Source organism: Amia ocellicauda, chromosome 16, assembly GCF_036373705.1.
Source record: "Amia ocellicauda isolate fAmiCal2 chromosome 16, fAmiCal2.hap1, whole genome shotgun sequence".
In the NCBI taxonomy this organism is placed as follows: Eukaryota; Metazoa; Chordata; class Actinopteri; order Amiiformes; family Amiidae; genus Amia; species Amia ocellicauda.
In genome coordinates, this window is record NC_089865.1 from 159,240 (window position 1) to 176,671 (window position 17,432).

General features: G+C 46.5%; 1 protein-coding gene across 1 annotated transcript in view; it reads right to left on the bottom strand.

Annotated features, from left to right (window-relative positions):
• Positions 1-17,432, bottom strand: part of unc80 (unc-80 homolog (C. elegans)) — a 70,063-nt gene that overhangs the window by 7,283 nt on the left and 45,348 nt on the right. The window contains 25 exon segments of the mRNA XM_066687988.1: positions 445-592; positions 1,115-1,294; positions 1,496-1,661; positions 2,026-2,210; positions 2,775-2,981; positions 3,304-3,427; positions 3,678-3,803; positions 4,326-4,449; positions 4,693-4,893; positions 6,283-6,501; positions 6,639-6,731; positions 6,996-7,166; positions 8,120-8,216; positions 8,448-8,586; positions 8,924-9,058; positions 9,395-9,660; positions 10,030-10,210; positions 10,513-10,614; positions 10,752-10,841; positions 10,961-11,055; positions 11,350-11,533; positions 12,766-12,852; positions 13,522-13,622; positions 13,971-14,114; positions 14,403-14,534. Of these exon segments, the coding sequence (XP_066544085.1) occupies positions 445-592; positions 1,115-1,294; positions 1,496-1,661; positions 2,026-2,210; positions 2,775-2,981; positions 3,304-3,427; positions 3,678-3,803; positions 4,326-4,449; positions 4,693-4,893; positions 6,283-6,501; positions 6,639-6,731; positions 6,996-7,166; positions 8,120-8,216; positions 8,448-8,586; positions 8,924-9,058; positions 9,395-9,660; positions 10,030-10,210; positions 10,513-10,614; positions 10,752-10,841; positions 10,961-11,055; positions 11,350-11,533; positions 12,766-12,852; positions 13,522-13,622; positions 13,971-14,114; positions 14,403-14,534 (3,697 nt within the window).

The window sequence follows — 17,432 nt, forward strand, 5'->3', positions numbered from 1 at the left end:
GAGGCAGGGACTGTACACAGAGAGAAATACATGAACATGAACAGCTACGTGTTGAGATCTCCGAGACCTGAGGACTTTGCATTCCTTTGTCAGCTTGTCTTTGGAGGTTTGTACAGACCTGCAGCATTACGATATAACAGGTTCATGTGTCTTCTCCTTTGCTGTTAAGGTATAAGTGACATGTCAGCAATGCGTTACATTTAGCAAAAAGGTATACTTTGTGTTTTGCTGCACCAGGAGGTTTTCTCCGAGATCATCAGCCTGAAGAATGCTTCATCACACTGAATAAGAGTGCTCAAAATTATGCAGCCAAACCTCTTCCCCAGGAGCCTCATAAAGCTATTGTTCGTTTTTTCTTTATGCATTTTTATGGGATCTGGGCTGTAAATGTTTTCTAGGCCTCCAATGGAGGTCCAATGAGAGCAGTGAGGGGAGGGGTCATACCTGTGGCTGGGCAGCATGGTGCTGAGTTTGGGCTCTGTTGGTGGGGCGGAGACACTGGTCACATGACTAGAGAAGCGGCGACGGCCAATCACACTGGCCACGTAGGCATCGTGTTCACTCACCACACTGGGGATACTCACAGAGTCATCTGGAGACACGACACACAGGGCGATAGAGAGAGGGAGGACAGTAAGAAAACCAGAGACTTGCATCACGAAAGACAGAGAGACAGACGGACGATATCACAGAGACACACTGATACAGAGAGAGCAGAGACACAGAGAGACTAACATACAAACACGCAGAAAGAAAAGAGTAAGAAGAAAGAAATAGAAGCAAGAACATTGTGTCTAACAACTCAAAGGTGCTGCAGAGATGACAAATAAAGCAACAGACAAAACTAATGGAACTGCATGCATGTTTCTGCAATTTACACATTTCTATAAATATCTCACTGCCAGCAGTAAACACGTTTTAACCAGCTTTTCTAGGAACAGAGGAAGTCAAATCTCCAAATGTAACTAAGTGCACCATAGAAAATAGATGTAAGGTATATGAACAGTTACTCCAATAATAAGTGAACATCTATTACTTGAAAGTAACAAAATAAATGGTGCTGATGGGCAAGAAGTAAAACTAGAATCGGAGGAGAACAGAAATAGTGTCTGACTCTCTTCCTCGTCCTCATCCGTGCGGCTGAGTGTGTCCTGCGAAGCCTGGTGAGACGGCTGGCTGTCCTGCTCCCACACGGTGCCGGTGCCGGTGTTGGAGCGCGACATGGTGGCCAGGCTGAGGCGGTACGCTGACGTGGAGGTCCCCACCGTGCTGATGGAGGTCTTCCCCTGGTAGGCTAGAACGACAGCGAGGCGATCGAGTGAGCAGCTACACAGAGGGCAAACACAGAACAACAACCGACATCCCTCTCTGCATCTCGGAGAGAGATCGGAGAGAGAGCAGGTAGTCAGTTTGTTTGTTTAGGCTGCAGCTAAGTCCAGAATACAGAAGTCAAGAAGTCTCTCCTGAAACACAGACATCAATCCGAGGTTCTCACCCGAGCCGCTGTGCACGGCCTCCTTCAGGATCTTGAGCTCGTTGTTGAACTCGGCGATCAGCGAGCTCTTGCACAGCGGCCGCGGGATGAAGCGGCGCTCCAGCTGGTCAGCGATGTGGTGCCGCGCCGTGATCTCCTCCTGGCTCTCGGCAGGCTGGGTCAGGAGCTGCAGAGGACGGAGAGCATCAGGGTTCCAGGAAGCGCTTGGAGAGGTATGCGGAGGGTAAGATGGAAATAGCAGAGATAATGGCATAACGGGGGCATAACAGCAGAGACAGAGTTTGAGATTTGGGAGAAGAATACATTTGAGAGCTGCAGGATTAGGTCAAATTAATTGAATGTCTTGGTTTGGATAAGCTGAGCTGGGAAAGGTGATGCAGAGGGAGTAATGCTGTACAAGTGTGCTTCGTCCTGGAAAAAAGATGGATGCTGCTGTATTTGAAATTTGTAAAGGGACTGTCTTTCTGATCGCACACAGGATTCACCCGATCACAGCGCTTCTCGGGCACAGAACGGGCAGAACCGGTTACCTTGCACTGAATGAACGGGCGCAGCAGGACGAAGATGGGGATTCTGGACCTCACGATGAAATCGATGAAGTCCCAGAGGGCCAGGCCGCCCACCTTGCGCAGCGCCATCTCCTTCACCTGCAGACTCAGTCGATACCACTGGTTGCCCAGCTGGCGCTCAAAGCACACCAGCACCACCTTCAGAGCTGCAAGCACACAAGGGAAACAAGGTTCACGCACAGTCACACACGTACCCACCCGCTCTGTCTTCAACACCAGGACAGAAGAGATATGACTGATCGATCACACTGCCAAAGGGGAATCACACAGTCGATCAGTTTATATTTGCTATAGTGCCCTTCGCAAGGTAGCCACAGAGCGCTGCAGAGACTTCATAAACAAATATACCCGTTGGCACAGAGGAGAGAAAACCAAAAACTCTACAGGATGACAGACTGTTATAGGAGAAAATACGTCTCCGGCTGAGAGCCCAGGCCTAATGGTTCTCTCCCCTCCAGGCGGTGTAATTAATCAGAAAAGCAGCAAGAAGATCAGAAAGTCCTTAAATGATGCTGCTGTCTGTGTTCTTCCCTCTAACGGGGGCATGGGAGGGGGCTGGTATATCATCAGCCCTCGGAGTGGGGGATATTCAAAGAGTTAACTCCTCAAGATTGAATTCATTTTTAGCCTCATACCCCCTGCTCAATTCAAGACGAAGAAGCCAGTGGATTATTGGCCAGCCCCCGAGCCCCCGCTGCCTTTGCTCATACCCAGATAGGCCGCCTGGCTAGTGGACTCGGCGAGGCCCTCCCGGCGCAGGTCTTTGCCAGGGTCTCCGGGGGTGGAGCAGTGAGCCGGAGAGTTCTCCAGCAGGAAGTTCTTGCTGCGGGAGGTGCCAATAATGCGGGGCGGCAGCAGGATGTTGATGACTGTGTGCAGCAGGAGGAAGACTTCCGGCTGCTCCAGGTGAGGGCTGTCTGTGGGACACACATTAGACAACTCAGATCTAGTATCCAGAGACACACAGATAAACAGTGCCTAGAAATCACCTCCGACCACACACATGCACGCACTGAACAGCTCAGTTATTACAACACAGACACAGAAACCTGCCCCCTAATTATAGACAGACTGACCCTAACTGTAGACTATCGCAGACACAGCTGTCTATAGGCAGCAGAGACAAAACGGGCTCTTCTCTAACAAAGAAGTGAAACACAAACCGTCAAGATGTTACTATCAGAGAAAACACAATTTCACTATGCAGCGAAGTCTTTGTGTAACCCTCGCTAGACCGACCTTTGCTGCCCGACCCGACGGTCAGCACGAAGGGAATCAGCAGGTTCAGCAGCATGCCTTCCCGCCTCTCCTGATTGGTGAACGGGGAGATGACATGACTGAGAGGGAAGTCATCCTTTAAAGCCTGAAAATACGAACAAATACCAGTGAGTTCAGAAAAACGCAAAACGTTAATAAGTCTTATAAAAATAAATATAAGGAACTGAAGATTTAATATTAAAAAAATACAAGATTGGTGTTTAACCACTAAATATTTACCTGGAAGGTTATATTAAAGTACATTCATTTCAAAACGTGGCGTGGGATATATGGCCTTCCGTTGTATTTGAAAGGTTGATTTTGCAGCGGCGGTGCCTGGGTTTTTAGGGTCTTACCTGTATCTGTAGAGCCACAAGCCTCACCACCGCCGTGCTGAAGGGGAGTGGGGGGGAAAGATAGGGGCTCAGGTGGAGCAATGGTAACCCGTCGGCCACGCTGGACGGTCCCACCACTCCCATCACCTGTACAACAACATCACAACAGCAGCGTCACTGACCGGGCCGGGAGACAGCCACCCTCACCCAGACAATCACTTCCTTACAGTAGAGTTACACTCAATAGGATGCAATTCAGAGTTATGATCTAGAAGATTAGAAGATTAGAAGATCTAGAAGATGTTTTGGTATCAATTGGATGTCATTCACATTAGTATTCAATGTGGCAATTCTAATTCTTTAAAACTGAATTGTGCAGAAACACGCATGCCTCCCACATACACACTGAAATGACTGGATTCAGATACAGACATTGTCATACTGCTCTTGGCCTCTGGTTAAAATGTTCATTTCACGTTTGCGTGCCATTGATTTAAGCTGCATTGATTTCACGCAGGGAAGGTATAAAGTCAGTATTATAATGCGCTTTCCTTTTATGCCAGGCCGTTTTAAAATAGCATAATACAGCGTTAAGTAAGAACTCTGTCTCTACTGACAGACTGCTGTCTGCGGTCTCTTTCTTGGCTCAGTCTCAGGGCGTCTCCTTACCAGATTGACGCAGACGTTGATGAGCGAGCGCAGGTGGGGGAGGAAGGAGATGATTGGCTGGCGCTGCAGGGTCAGACAGATGCCCTCAATTAGGCTGCTGGCCGCTTCCCACTCAACCTGTCGTCTAGAGAGGGTCGGGGGATGGGGCAGGAGAGGAGACAGGGGGCTGTAAAAATACACATAGACTCACCACATGCATCGTATACAGTTACAGGGCAATAAGCTGCTAGAGGAAACTGTTCTGAAAGTGACTGTCAAATGTCTAAGATGTAAGTGTAGTGTGGGGTGCTGTGCGTTTGTGAGAAAGTTATTGTTCTACTCAGTTTGGTGTTGCTCTGTGTGCGTGTGAGTGCATCTAACAGGGTACCTCAGAGTGGGCATCTTATGGATCTTGTTGAACATGCGGTCCAGCCTCTTCAGGATGAGGATGAGCGCCGGCCGCACCGCCTCCAGAGTCCAGTCTGTGATGGGCAGCATTTCCATGATGTAGCGCCGCAGGCCCCGGCTCTCCATGGTCAGAGTGTCGTAAGGGGCCAACTTCAGCAGGGAGTGAGCGATCTCTGCCAGCCTGCAACAGCACACACACACACACACACGTGTCATTTCAGCACTTCACGCACTGTACGTGTCGCTTCTGTTCTAATAACAGCCCAGTCTCGAATCGTTTTCCTTGCTGCTGTTCTCCAACCCTCACCCTCTCCCTTTCTCCCCCAGTTTGTCCAAGCAAACATTCCCTACATGCATTTCTCCATCGGTGACTCACATGCTCTGCACATGCCAATGACAATTTAGGGTTAGTATTAGGATCAGTTCTGGATTTAGGGTTAGAGGTGAATTATGATGGTTCCTAAAATTAAAGTATGCATCTTTACGTGTTGCTGTATTGCAGGGATCTCCAAACTGGTTAATTGGTTAATTTAATCCTTAATTGGACTAACAACGCAATTTAAGACCCAATCGTGTAATTAAGAGCTCGGTTGGAATAAAAACCAGCTGGGCAGGGGGTCCTCCAGGATTGTAGTGTGTAAGTAAGATGGATACCCCTCTTCCAGTTCAATTCTATTATATTAGCAACTGTTAAACCTTTAAAATGTAAAACTCACCAAATAATGGCCGCGGTCCCTCTTAAAGAACTGTGCTCCTTTAGGCTTCCAGGTGTGTTTTGTCTGAGCTAAGGCCCTGCGTTTTGCGTGACCTGCTTACGAAGGCTGCACCTCCCTGTGTAGTGTGTTTAATTAAACCACTTATTGCAATCTAAGCAATCTTATTGCAATTAGTCTTTCTATTAAAGCACATTGGTGCATTGATTAAGCAAAAGCTACAGACATCTATTTAAAGGGACTTGCATCCCTTTATGATGAATATACGTCTTATTAAATATTATTAGATAGAATGTATAAATAAATAATTTAAATGTTTAAATTTATTAGTAGGAAACATAATTAACATTATAAACAGCACTGATTCCTGGAACAGTGTATATAAAATACTGAAATCATAACCTCAATGCTCTAACACAGGTGTCCCAAACCTTCTGGTCCTTCTGGTTATTGGTATTTCAATACCTTACTTGAACTAATAACTGCATTATTAAGAATTTTAAATCATTGGAGATGTCAGGTTAAGTACAGAAGTAGATTAGGTGCCCAGATTCTCCAATCTTAATTCGTTTAAAATGTAATAATCAATATAGTGCAAGGTTATTCATAAGCAGGTGTCAGTTTCATGTATTAAATCTTGCTATTAAATGTAAACATTGATAATCCTGCCTTCTGTCAGAGATTTCATTATTCTGTAAAAACCTGGCCATCGGAAGAGACCGTTCACCTACAAAGCTGACAAATATCTTTCAGCCTTTTAGGTTCAATTGGGAAATAATTATTCAGCAAATTCAAGAGTTTCTTTGTCTCGACAGGGTCGGGGTCAGGATTAGAGATCACAGATTCAACCCGCGCACCTCATGTGAGACTTGATGTCCAGCAGCTCCAGCGCCGTGACGCGGGGCTCCCCGGCCACGTTCTGCAGGATCTTGAGCCGCGGGCCGCAGTGCTTGTAGAACTCGGTGCAGATGTTGAGCAGGGACTCTCGGGGGCGCCGGAACTCCTCCCGGGCGATGCGCTCGTCCAGCTCCTCGCGGGGGACACACTGACCCTCCTCCAGCAAGTGCAGGTTATCCCTGAGACAAAGAGCTGGAGTTAAGAGATGCTATGTGCTATAATCATGTGACACAATCAATTGATGTTTGCATTGCATGGATCTATTGCAGTCGAGTACTATAGTTATTTCTCATCTAAAAACCTAATCTCTCTGTACCGCGTATTGCCCCCTCCAGACATGGTGTGGTTTGCAGTTGTGGCCCCTTTGTGGCCCTGGTCACAGCGGCTCATCTGGGGCGCAGTCATTGGCCTGTGGAGATAAAACAGACACACTTACAAACACAGTGGATAGTAACCATGGCAAATGTGGTGTATTTTATTTACATTCTTCAGTAGTTTTCACAGTGTAAAAGAGAGGAAATGTAAATCAGTTCAGTGAACATTTAATTTAAAAATGAAAGTTTCAGATAATCTTAAAACAAGAAATACAACCTGAATTAAGGTCATAGAAATTCTACAACATTTCTAAATTTCTGCAGGGTGTCGGCGGTGTCAGGGCTAAACAGGCACTGACCTAGTGAGGGCCTCCACACTGTAGAGCAGGGCCTGCAGGGAGGTGGCTAGGGCAGCGATGGCGGCTATCTCGTCCCGGGCTGCAGAGGCTGACTCCAGAGCCAGCGTCTGTTTCTTTAGCTTCTGCAGGAAGCAGGGCACCAGGGCCTCCAGAACCATGAGCATCTGCAGACTGCAGATATCATCAAAAGTGTAGAACTGAGAACAAGGGCAGTGATGTTCAGACTGTACAATGCACTAGTTAAAGCTCATCTGGATACTGTGGACAATTCTGGGCTCCACACTTCAAGAAAGATATCGCTGCTCTAGAGGCAGTTCAGAGGAGAGCAACCAGACTTATTCCAGGTCTGAAGGGACTGTCCTACTGAGAGACTGAGGACCTGAACCTTTTCACCCTGGAACAGAGGAGACTACGTGGGGACTTGATCCAAGTCTTCAAAATCATGAAAGGCATCGACCACATCAAACCAGAGGAGCTTTTCCAGATCAGCAGGGACACACGCACCCGGGGACACAAATGGAAATTGGGCTTCAAGGCATTCAAGACAGAAAACAGGAGACACTTCTTCACACAGAGAGGCGTCACAATCTGAACAAACTCCCCAGCGATGTGGCTGAAGAGATAATTTGGGAACATTCAAAAACAGATTGGATAGGATCCAGTTATTAATGGACACCAAACGAGCAAGATGGGGCGAATGGGCTCCTCTCTAGTCTCATGTTCTTTCTTATGTTCACACTGGGGCACAGGACACGCTCGCACCGAACACTGGGGCACATGATATTCTCATCATGTTGATGGAGACACACATGCAAATTGAAGATCTATTCACTAAAACTCTCTTGGTATTTTGGCAGCAACATGATCTCAGACTCCCACAAGATTGCACTTTCAAAGAACACAAATGGACAATGTTTGTAACACAAATGCTTACGACTGATGATAGACAACCTACATTTCAAGTTGTAGTTGTAAATTGTTTTCTTTACATGAATCAAAAGATTCCTGTAAAATCCACAGACCTCAGCAAGACAATACTGAGCAATAAGCATTTAGGGTTTTTCATAGCTATTGAAATGATTGTTGACCTGGAGAAAGCTGTGGCAGTATTGCTTTAAAATTACCTTCTGAAGGACTCAGGTGCATAAGCCACCACCGTTACACACAGCTTGATGGCCTCACTGATGGAGAAGATCAGATCCTCGTTCCCATAGCAGAAGTCTAGAAGAAGTAAAATGTTCACCAATATGAAAGATGATAGAACCATAACATAACAAGTGTATATGATGAGGAGAACAAAAACATTCATATCCTACATCCTAAGGAGGTCACTTAAAACTAGCCTATGTTTTTTGCAAAGACTGTTTTATGAGCAGATTCATTTTTTAATTCATGGGACTCCTGTGGGTGAAGCTGGTGCACAGTGCTGCACAAGTGGACCTGTGCAGTTACCTAACGAACGGAGGGGCTTCTCCGCCTTCACCAGCTCCAGCGCGTCCAGAGTGTCAGGGGTCTCTCCCTCCAGTGACACCAGCAGATCGAACAGGCACTGCGCAGACACCCCCTTCGACAGCCCGGAGTTGGTACAGGTCTACGACAGACATATAACTGGACATCAAACGCCTGAAAGCACAACACATTGTTCACCTCAACATGCCTATTGCACGGCACACTGCCACCCTGTACAGTACCGATGCTTACACCACACAGTGTACATGCAGCCACATTCCAGTTTCTGAACATGCGCTGGAGACTGATTTAGTGCTCAGTGGATAAAGTCTGTTCCTGCATGTGTCCAAAGTCCAAAGTCAGGTGTGCAAAAAAAATTTCCCCCGAAAAACAATGCATTGCGATTATGTTTAAATCTTGGTCTAGGTTAACCAAAGGAACAGCAGCGAAGTTTCAGCTGTTTCTGAACCCTGACTTACGGTGAATTCCAGAAGTGGAGCGACACTGGCGAAGAGCTGCAGGATGAAGGGCTTACGATGCAGAATGTAGAACTGCCGGCAGCAAAACTCGATGGCCTGGCGCAGCAGAGGATTACTCTCATAATCAGCATATGCCTGACACAGGGACACAGAGACAAGCTCTCATCAGTCCTGGCTCATTCTATGACAATTACTCTAACTTGTTTGCGTGACACCGAGAACGTTGGCCAAGCGGTTGCTGAGAGGAGGCTGTTTGGCCCTTAGATCTCAACCTTTTGAAAAGAACTTAATTATTCAGCAGATCACTAACATACAGCACAGAGATTTAAGATACAAAGCATAAACACATCATTAAGCTCTTTGGGACTCTAGACTATGTGAAGGTGCAACAGCAAGGGCGTTCTCTTCCGTATTCAGCACAGAACGCTTTGAAAGCCTTTGATGGGAATGACCCTCCTGTCGTGAGCCTACCTGAAGCATGGTGGGCAGGATCCACTGGTACCCGCTGAGGGAGAAGAGGTGGTTGAAGTGCACGGCAGTGTTGATGGCCGTGGCGGTGTACTGCCTGAGCAGTGCGCTGTCCTCAGGGTGCAGCAGGAGGGCACCATTGAACACATTGAGGAACAGCATGATCTCATCCCCCCAGGGGTACTCACTCGGCATACCCAGGAACATCTCCTCCAGCAGCTTGATCCACAGGACCTTGTGCAGGGTGTCCAGACCAAACAGCTCTTTCCCTGATTGGTACAGAGACCAGAGACGTATTGGTCTAACCACACTTCTGGGCCACAGTCACAGCTTCTTATATTATCACTACAGTACCCAGAAAGTCAGCAGCATCTTAATGGATGCTCCAGCTATAGGTGTCGAATGAGCAACATTGTTCTTATTACATACGCAAAGGATGAACAAAATCAGAAGCTTTTCATCTGTATTTAATCAATTCTGTCTCTTTATGGATGTCTCTTTACCCCCAGACAATAGAGCATCCATTGGCAACTAACTACCCGCTGACCCTTTTTAAAGACTGTTTTAAATGTCTCTATACACAACTGCCTGATTCTGACCTCCTGCACACTGAGCAGTTGATCCTGACCTGGCAGTACCTTGCGTTTCACTAAAGAGAGAAAACTCGGCATCGATGGCATTGCGTGGGAAGGAGGGCAGCCTCAGCAGGTCCTCCTGGAGCAGAGATACGTGGGACTGCTTGTGGACAGCGGGCATGTGCTGCGTCAGGGAGATCAGGAACAAGACTCGCCCCACCTCCTCCAGCTTCCGAGAAAACACCTGGGGAAACGGATGGAGAGAGTTGTGCGGTCAGACATGGAGGGGTGGAGTCGTGTGGTCAGACACGGATGTGCGGAATACTGCGGTCAGACACAGACAGGGAGTCATGCAGTCAGAGACGGACGGAGCACAAACAAGCTCATGGCAACATCCACAGTTTAACTATTTTTTTCAAAGCATTTAATCTCAATAGAAACTGAGAAATTAAATCAACTTCAGCTAACTTCAAAGATACAGATTCAGTGATGGATCAAAATCCCTTTTGGGTTAGGACACCAGTTAAACAAGGCATCACCTCTCACCTGTTTCTGAATCAGCTCCTGGCCCTTCTCTGGCAGCATGTGGACCAGGTTGAGCTGAGGCGACACAGACCTCCGGAAAGGGTAAATGTCACGCACATAGGTCTAAAGCCGAGAGGAGAAACGGGGTGTCTTTCAGTATTTAAAAAAAAAAATTCTGATAAAAATAATTAAATAGACTATTATTATAAGGCATTTTAATTTTAAGTCACTACAATGATTATTTTCCAGAAAGAAGGCACCTTAGAGTAATGAATGAGGTTCCATCGCTTGTCCATGAGGAAGTAGTGCGCAGAGCGAGCCTCGGGGATGTTGAAGAACTCGAGACACTCCTGAGAAGAACCAGAGACCCCCATTACTGCCCGGACCCAAGGCCAGAGAGAACCCGTAGTGTAAAGAACAACGATTATATAATATCACATAACATAATGCAGGCAGCTAGCAGGCTCACCTTGAGCAGCGCCTCGAACTGTGTGTCCTCGTGGACAGGCAGCTGCGTGGGGATATCGCACTCGTTCTGGCCGTGCACCACCAGAGTCTTGGTCCCTGGAAACACAACAGTCAGTGGGACGCTCCCAGTACAGCCGAGCACCTTTGGACACGCACCATGACTAAGACCCGATCAAATTCATGGGTGTATTGAAATGACTGACTATGATTTATGTCAACAATATAAAAATCAGACCAGGAATTTAAAAAATACTGAAAGATCAATGATCAATAATCACCACGTCAGTTTCTGGTTAATTTAAAAATACCCTTTCATAAATGTTCACCCAGGCTTGATATTTTGAGATTTAAACCAAATCCCCCTCCCATAATCCCCCTGCATAACCACACCTGGCATGGAGGCCGTGACCAGCAGCTTGACCTCACACTGCTCCTTCTTCATGGTCTGCTTCAGGTCCTTGAAGAACAGCCCCTCCACATATCCCACCACTTCCCACAGAAAGGTCAGTGTGGCTGAGATGGCATCCATCCCCCACTCGCAGGGAGTCCGCACAAAGTACATGATCAGGCCCACCTGCAGAAGACAGGGAGGGGGTTAGGGTGAGGGTGAGGGACTGACATACACAGCAGTGAGGTGACAACTTGCAGAAGACAGGGAGGGGGTGTTCACATCCCCAGAGACTGACACTGACATTCACAGCAGTGAGGTAACAACAAGGCTCCACGCCAAAGACTGATCCTCAAATTGGAAGCTGTAGGCATTCAGGGTAATGTAAGTAGATGGATTATGAACTGGTTGATGTCTAGGAAGCAGAGGGTGTCGATTAGAGGAGTTGCTTCTAACTGGAGTGAGGTTGTTAGTGGAGTTCCACAGGGATCAGTACTAGGACTCTGGGATAGTTAGCAAACTTGTCAAATTTGCTGATGATACTAAAATAGGTGGCTCAGCAGATACAATCTTGGCAGCACAGGCTATTCAAAGGGACTTAGGTAATATTCAGTTGTGGCCGACATCTGGCAGATGAAATTCAATGTGGACAAGTGCAAGGTAATACATGCAGGTAACAGAAATATCCACTATAATTACACTATGGGAGGAATAGAACTAGATGAAGTATCGCATGAGAAAGACCTAGGAGTCTATGTGGACTCCTCACTTTCTCCATCCAAACAATGTGGGGAAGCAATAAAAAAGGCAAACACGATGCTAGAGTATATTGTCAAAAGTGTAGAATTGAGAACAAGGGCAGTGATGTTCAGACTGTACAATGCACTAGTTAGAGCTCATCTGGATACTGTGGACAGTTCTGGGCTCCACACTTCAAGAAAGATATCGCTGCTCTAGAGGCAGTTCAGAGGAGAGCAACCAGACTTATTCCAGGTCTGAAGGGAATGTCCTACTGAGAGACTGAGGAACTGAACCTCTTCACCCTGGAACAGAGGAGACTACGTGGGGACTTGATCCAAGTCTTCAAAATCATGAAAGGCATCGACCACATCAAACCAGAGGAGCTTTTCCAGATCAGCAGGGACACACGCACCCGGGGACACAAATGGAAATTGGGCTTCAAGGCATTCAAGACAGAAAACAGGAGACACTTCTTCACACAGAGAGGCGTCACAATCTGAACAAACTCTCAGCGATGTGGCTGAAGAGACAATTTGGGAACATTCAAAAACAGACTGGATAGGATCCTTGGATCACTTAGTTATTATTGGACACCAAACGAGCACGATGGGGCGAATGGCCTCCTCTCGATCGGACACTGTATTATGTTCTTATGTTCTTATGTTCTTAAAGCTCACCAGGTAGTTGAAGAGGATATGTGAGGTCTGTGCTGGCAGGTCCCCAATGTTCAGCAGCAGCTTCCTCAACATATACATCAGCTCATCCTGAAACACACAGCACTGACAGTCACACACACGGAGGATGGCTTTCAAAGCTTTTATCTCCAGCACACAAAACTTGAGCAAACAAAAACACTGGATAGCCACTAAATGCAAAATAACCAGTAGTTTAGTCAAGCTTTTTATTATTATTTGACTGGAGACTGATATGTATTTGGTGACTATGCAATTTAAACTCCATTGTGCCAAATTCAGCTACTCAAGAAATAATGTTTCCTGTATCGCTACACTGTGAGACCAGAATACATCTAGGAGGGTCACTGCATATGTAACGTGGCTCACTTTATAATCGTAGCAATGATGTCACCCCTCTGCGAAATCAGCAGAGTGTACAGAGCTCACGTGTTGGGGTACCAGTCTTGTGGTGTAGTGGGTTTTTTCAGTATACGGGGGGGTGGAGCTGTGTGGTGTGCAGTGCCTGTGGCGGTGCAGTTCGAATCCAGGCAAGAGCTCACTGCCTACACACATGCTACACATACATGAGCCAGCCACAGCGCCGGCTCTTGCCTAGACTCTCCGGCGACACCTGAAGGCTCAAACCCCGTACCCGTGGACTGGTAATTTGGCATAAGGGGGTTGTTGATGGTTCTCTGGGAGGTTTGCCTACGATTAGTGTCCCATGTGAGTAGCAGTAGACGGTTCCTTCTCTCTCACCTGTCTGTTGCTCACAGTGAGTTTCTCAAGGAAGTGTCTTAGCACCAGCGCTGGGTCTTCAATAAGGCAGTTCCACAGGACTTGCTGGGCCACAGCACTCACTGCAACAGCACAATGAAAGCTGTCAGTTACACACAGATGGCACTGCCACTCACACACACCACACACTGCTGCGTACAGACACACAATACAGTAAGCAGCGCAACTGGGGGCACAGTGACACTCATATGCACATGAAACAATACTTTGGTTGAAATCAACACATTAACAGTGCATGTTAACATTTAAAATAAGGACGGACAATGAACATGTAAATGGCTGTAATGGGAAGCACCCCAGAAGCAATATTTATTTGGCTAATAAAAGCAGAAAAATGTTGACAGTGAATTATAGCATTTATCTTTTGATTGCAAGTTAAACATGATTTCAGTTGATAAAATGCTATGAACCTGCTACTCCGTCTTCCCGCACCTCCCCGTCCTCCATGAGGTGAACAATGGGCAACACAGCTGCGCAGATGCATGCTGGGAAGACGGCCTGGGGCGGCTGCAGGACATGATGGGTTGGCGTGTGCTCTGTTGCATTCTCCTCATCTGAAGCACAGAGAAACACAGACAAGCAGTAATAGACAACACTGCCTTATTTTATTCCATTTTACTGTATTTTGCGGTTTATGAAATAGGTTGGGACCAGTGAGTGTAAATTATGGTTGTTTTGGAATTCATGATTTGATATTAACTGGATAAATCTGATCATTAGGGTATTCACTTCGTACTTCTTATCAATGTCAGAAAAAAAAGCATCGTACGCCCTAAGGGATGAACACATGACCCAAGACACAGGGTTAGCACCCCGGGGAGGGGGCAGGCAGCTTCCCTTACCTTCAGCGCTGGCGACGGAGCGCACCGACCACACCGAGCCCCTGCGGAACGAATAGTTCCTGTGGGAGTTGCTGGAGGCGCAGGATGGACTGACAGACAGACGACGGGAGGTCAGATTGGTGACTTCTTCTGCTGACAGGGAATAAAGACAGCATCCTGTTAGAGCCCAGAGTAATGCAGAGCCACGGCCAGGGAAGCTATGAGAAGAGACCTGCTTCCCTCAGACGGTGGCATACTGTCACGGCCACAGACCAGCACTCTTCTGCTAGTCCAAGCACTTCCACTTTCCCCCACTAGATGTCACCATCAACCTTCCGTACCAGTCACTCCCAGCTCCCTTCAGTCAATCAATCAACACTCCTGAACACCATGTGCACTCTTTCAATCACCCTCTGCCTCCATTCGCCCTGCACCTCCCAAAACTGGTGCCTTGCTTCCCTCTGGTCCACATACACTCACTTAAAGGATTATTAGGAACACCTGTTCAATTTCTCATTAATGCAATTATCTAACCAACCAATCACATGGCAGTTGCTTCAATGCATTTAGGGGTGTGGTCCTGGTCAAGACAATCTCCTGAACTCCAAACTGAATGTCTGAATGGGAAAGAAAGGTGATTTAAGCAATTTTGAGCGTGGCATGGTTGTTGGTGCCAGACGGGCCGGTCTGAGTATTTCACAATCTGCTCAGTTACTGGGATTTTCATGCACAACCATTTCTAGGGTTTACAAAGAATGGTGTGAAAAGGGAAAAACATCCAGTATGCGGCAGTCCTGTGGGCGAAAATGCCTTGTTGATGCTAGAGGTCAGAGGAGAATGGGCCGACTGATTCAAGCTGATAGAAGAGCAACTTTGACTGAAATAACCACTCGTTACAACCGAGGTATGCAGCAAAGCATTTGTGAAGCCACAACACGTACAACCTTGAGGCGGATGGGCTACAACAGCAGAAGACCCCACCGGGTACCACTCATCTCCACTACAAATAGGAAAAAGAGGCTACAATTTGCACAAGCTCACCAAAATTGGACAGTTGAAGACTGGAAAAATGTTGCCTGGTCTGATGAGTCTCGATTTCTGTTGAGACATTCAGATGGTAGAGTCAGAATTTGGCGTAAACAGAATGAGAACATGGATCCATCATGCCTTGTTACCACTGTGCAGGCTGGTGGTGGTGGTGTAATGGTGTGGGGGATGGTTTCTTGGCACACTTTAGGCCCCTTAGTGCCAATTGGGCATCGTTTAAATGCCACGGCCTACCTGAGCATTGTTTCTGACCATGTCCATCCCTTTATGACCACCATGTACCCATCCTCTGATGGCTACTTCCAGCAGGATAATGCACCATGTCACAAAGGTTGAATCATTTCAAATTGGTTTCTTGAACATGACAATGAGTTCACTGTACTAAACTGGCCCCCACAGTCACCAGATCTCAACCCAATAGAGCATCTTTGGGATGTGGTGGAACGGGAGCTTCGTGCCCTGGATGTGCATCACACAAATCTCCATCAACTGCAAGATGCTATCCTATCAATATGGGCCAACATTTCTAAAGAATGCTTTCAGCACCTTGTTGAATCAATGCCACGTAGAATTAAGGCAGTTCTGAAGGAGAAAGGGGGTCAAACACAGTATTAGTATGGTGTTCCTAATAATCCTTTAGGTGAGTGTATAAACCTATAAAATGGTCTTGATATTATAAAATACTTATATACAAATAATTGTCAATACATGGATTATAACACATTGGTGGAAATAATATATGAGGGTATTTCGAAATCATATGGAATCAAAAACTATAGAGAAAAGTTGAGTTGGTTTACAGTCGAAAACGCCCGCTGATCAGGCGAGGATGCTGGCTTGAGGAACGTGTCACTCACACAGTTGACTTTGTGAAGCATTCTTGATGTCTTCATGGCTGAGGCTGGGCTACTACCTGGGTTCAGAGTTTGACCTGAGATTCATAAGAACATAAGAACATGAGAAAGTGTACGATCGAGAGGAGGCCATCCGCCCCATCGTACTCGTTTAGTGTCCATTAATAACTAAGTGATCAAGGATCCTATCCAGTTTGTTTTTGAATGTTCCCAAATTGTCTCTTCAGCCACATCGCTGGGGAGTTTGTTCAGATTGTGACGCCTCTCTGTGTGAAGAAGTGTCTCCTGTTTTCTGTCTTGAATGCCTTGAAGCCCAATTTCCATTTGTGTCCCGGGTGTGTGTGTCCCTGCTTATCTGGAAAAGTTCCTCTCAAGCAGCACGAAACACAGACTTGAAGGGAAATGATCACTTGGCTAAGTCTCAGGTGTCTGTGTATTCGGGGAGGCCTTAGAGCACGGAGAGCAGCAAATTAATTTTGGGCGCTGCATTTTAAGGATAAATAACACAAGCTAATGATTGGCTTACTTCCAGCTGTGGGTTGCAGTGCGGACACTCGTGGTGTGTTCTTCATCGGTGGATCCCACGTGGGATCGCTACATCACCTACTGATTGGCTGCAGATCTGGTAGCTGTTGTCTTTGATCGTGAGACGTGGTGGGGGTGATTGACACTTTCCAGAAGAATGAGTCGTAGATTTCGATTGTGTGCGAAAGTGTCAAGCTGGGGCTGAGCGGCTGGTAGGGCTGTGGGATTTGGGGAAAATATCTAATTGCGATTTTTCTGACAGATATTGCAATTGCGATTTGATTTGCGATTTAATTTTGTAAAGTCAAGCTTCAGCTCAATATTCTCAATAGTGTGCAGCACACACTCTAAATTAGAGTACAACTGTAGACCCCTCCACTACCTTGTAGTCTAGCAGATGCAGTGTGCCTTTCTATCCAATAGATGGTTAGCTTCTTGCTGCTAAAATGCAGTTAGTGCTACCTACAGAATGCATTCTAATTCAAGAATTTTTTTTAAATATCCAGTAATTAAACACTCACTTTGCTTTAGTGCAAACAATTTCCAGTAAGAACAAATACAATTAACTTCCTTTCTGTAAACAAGCTCTTGAAATAAGGTAGGTCTAGCTTATATTGACAAAATA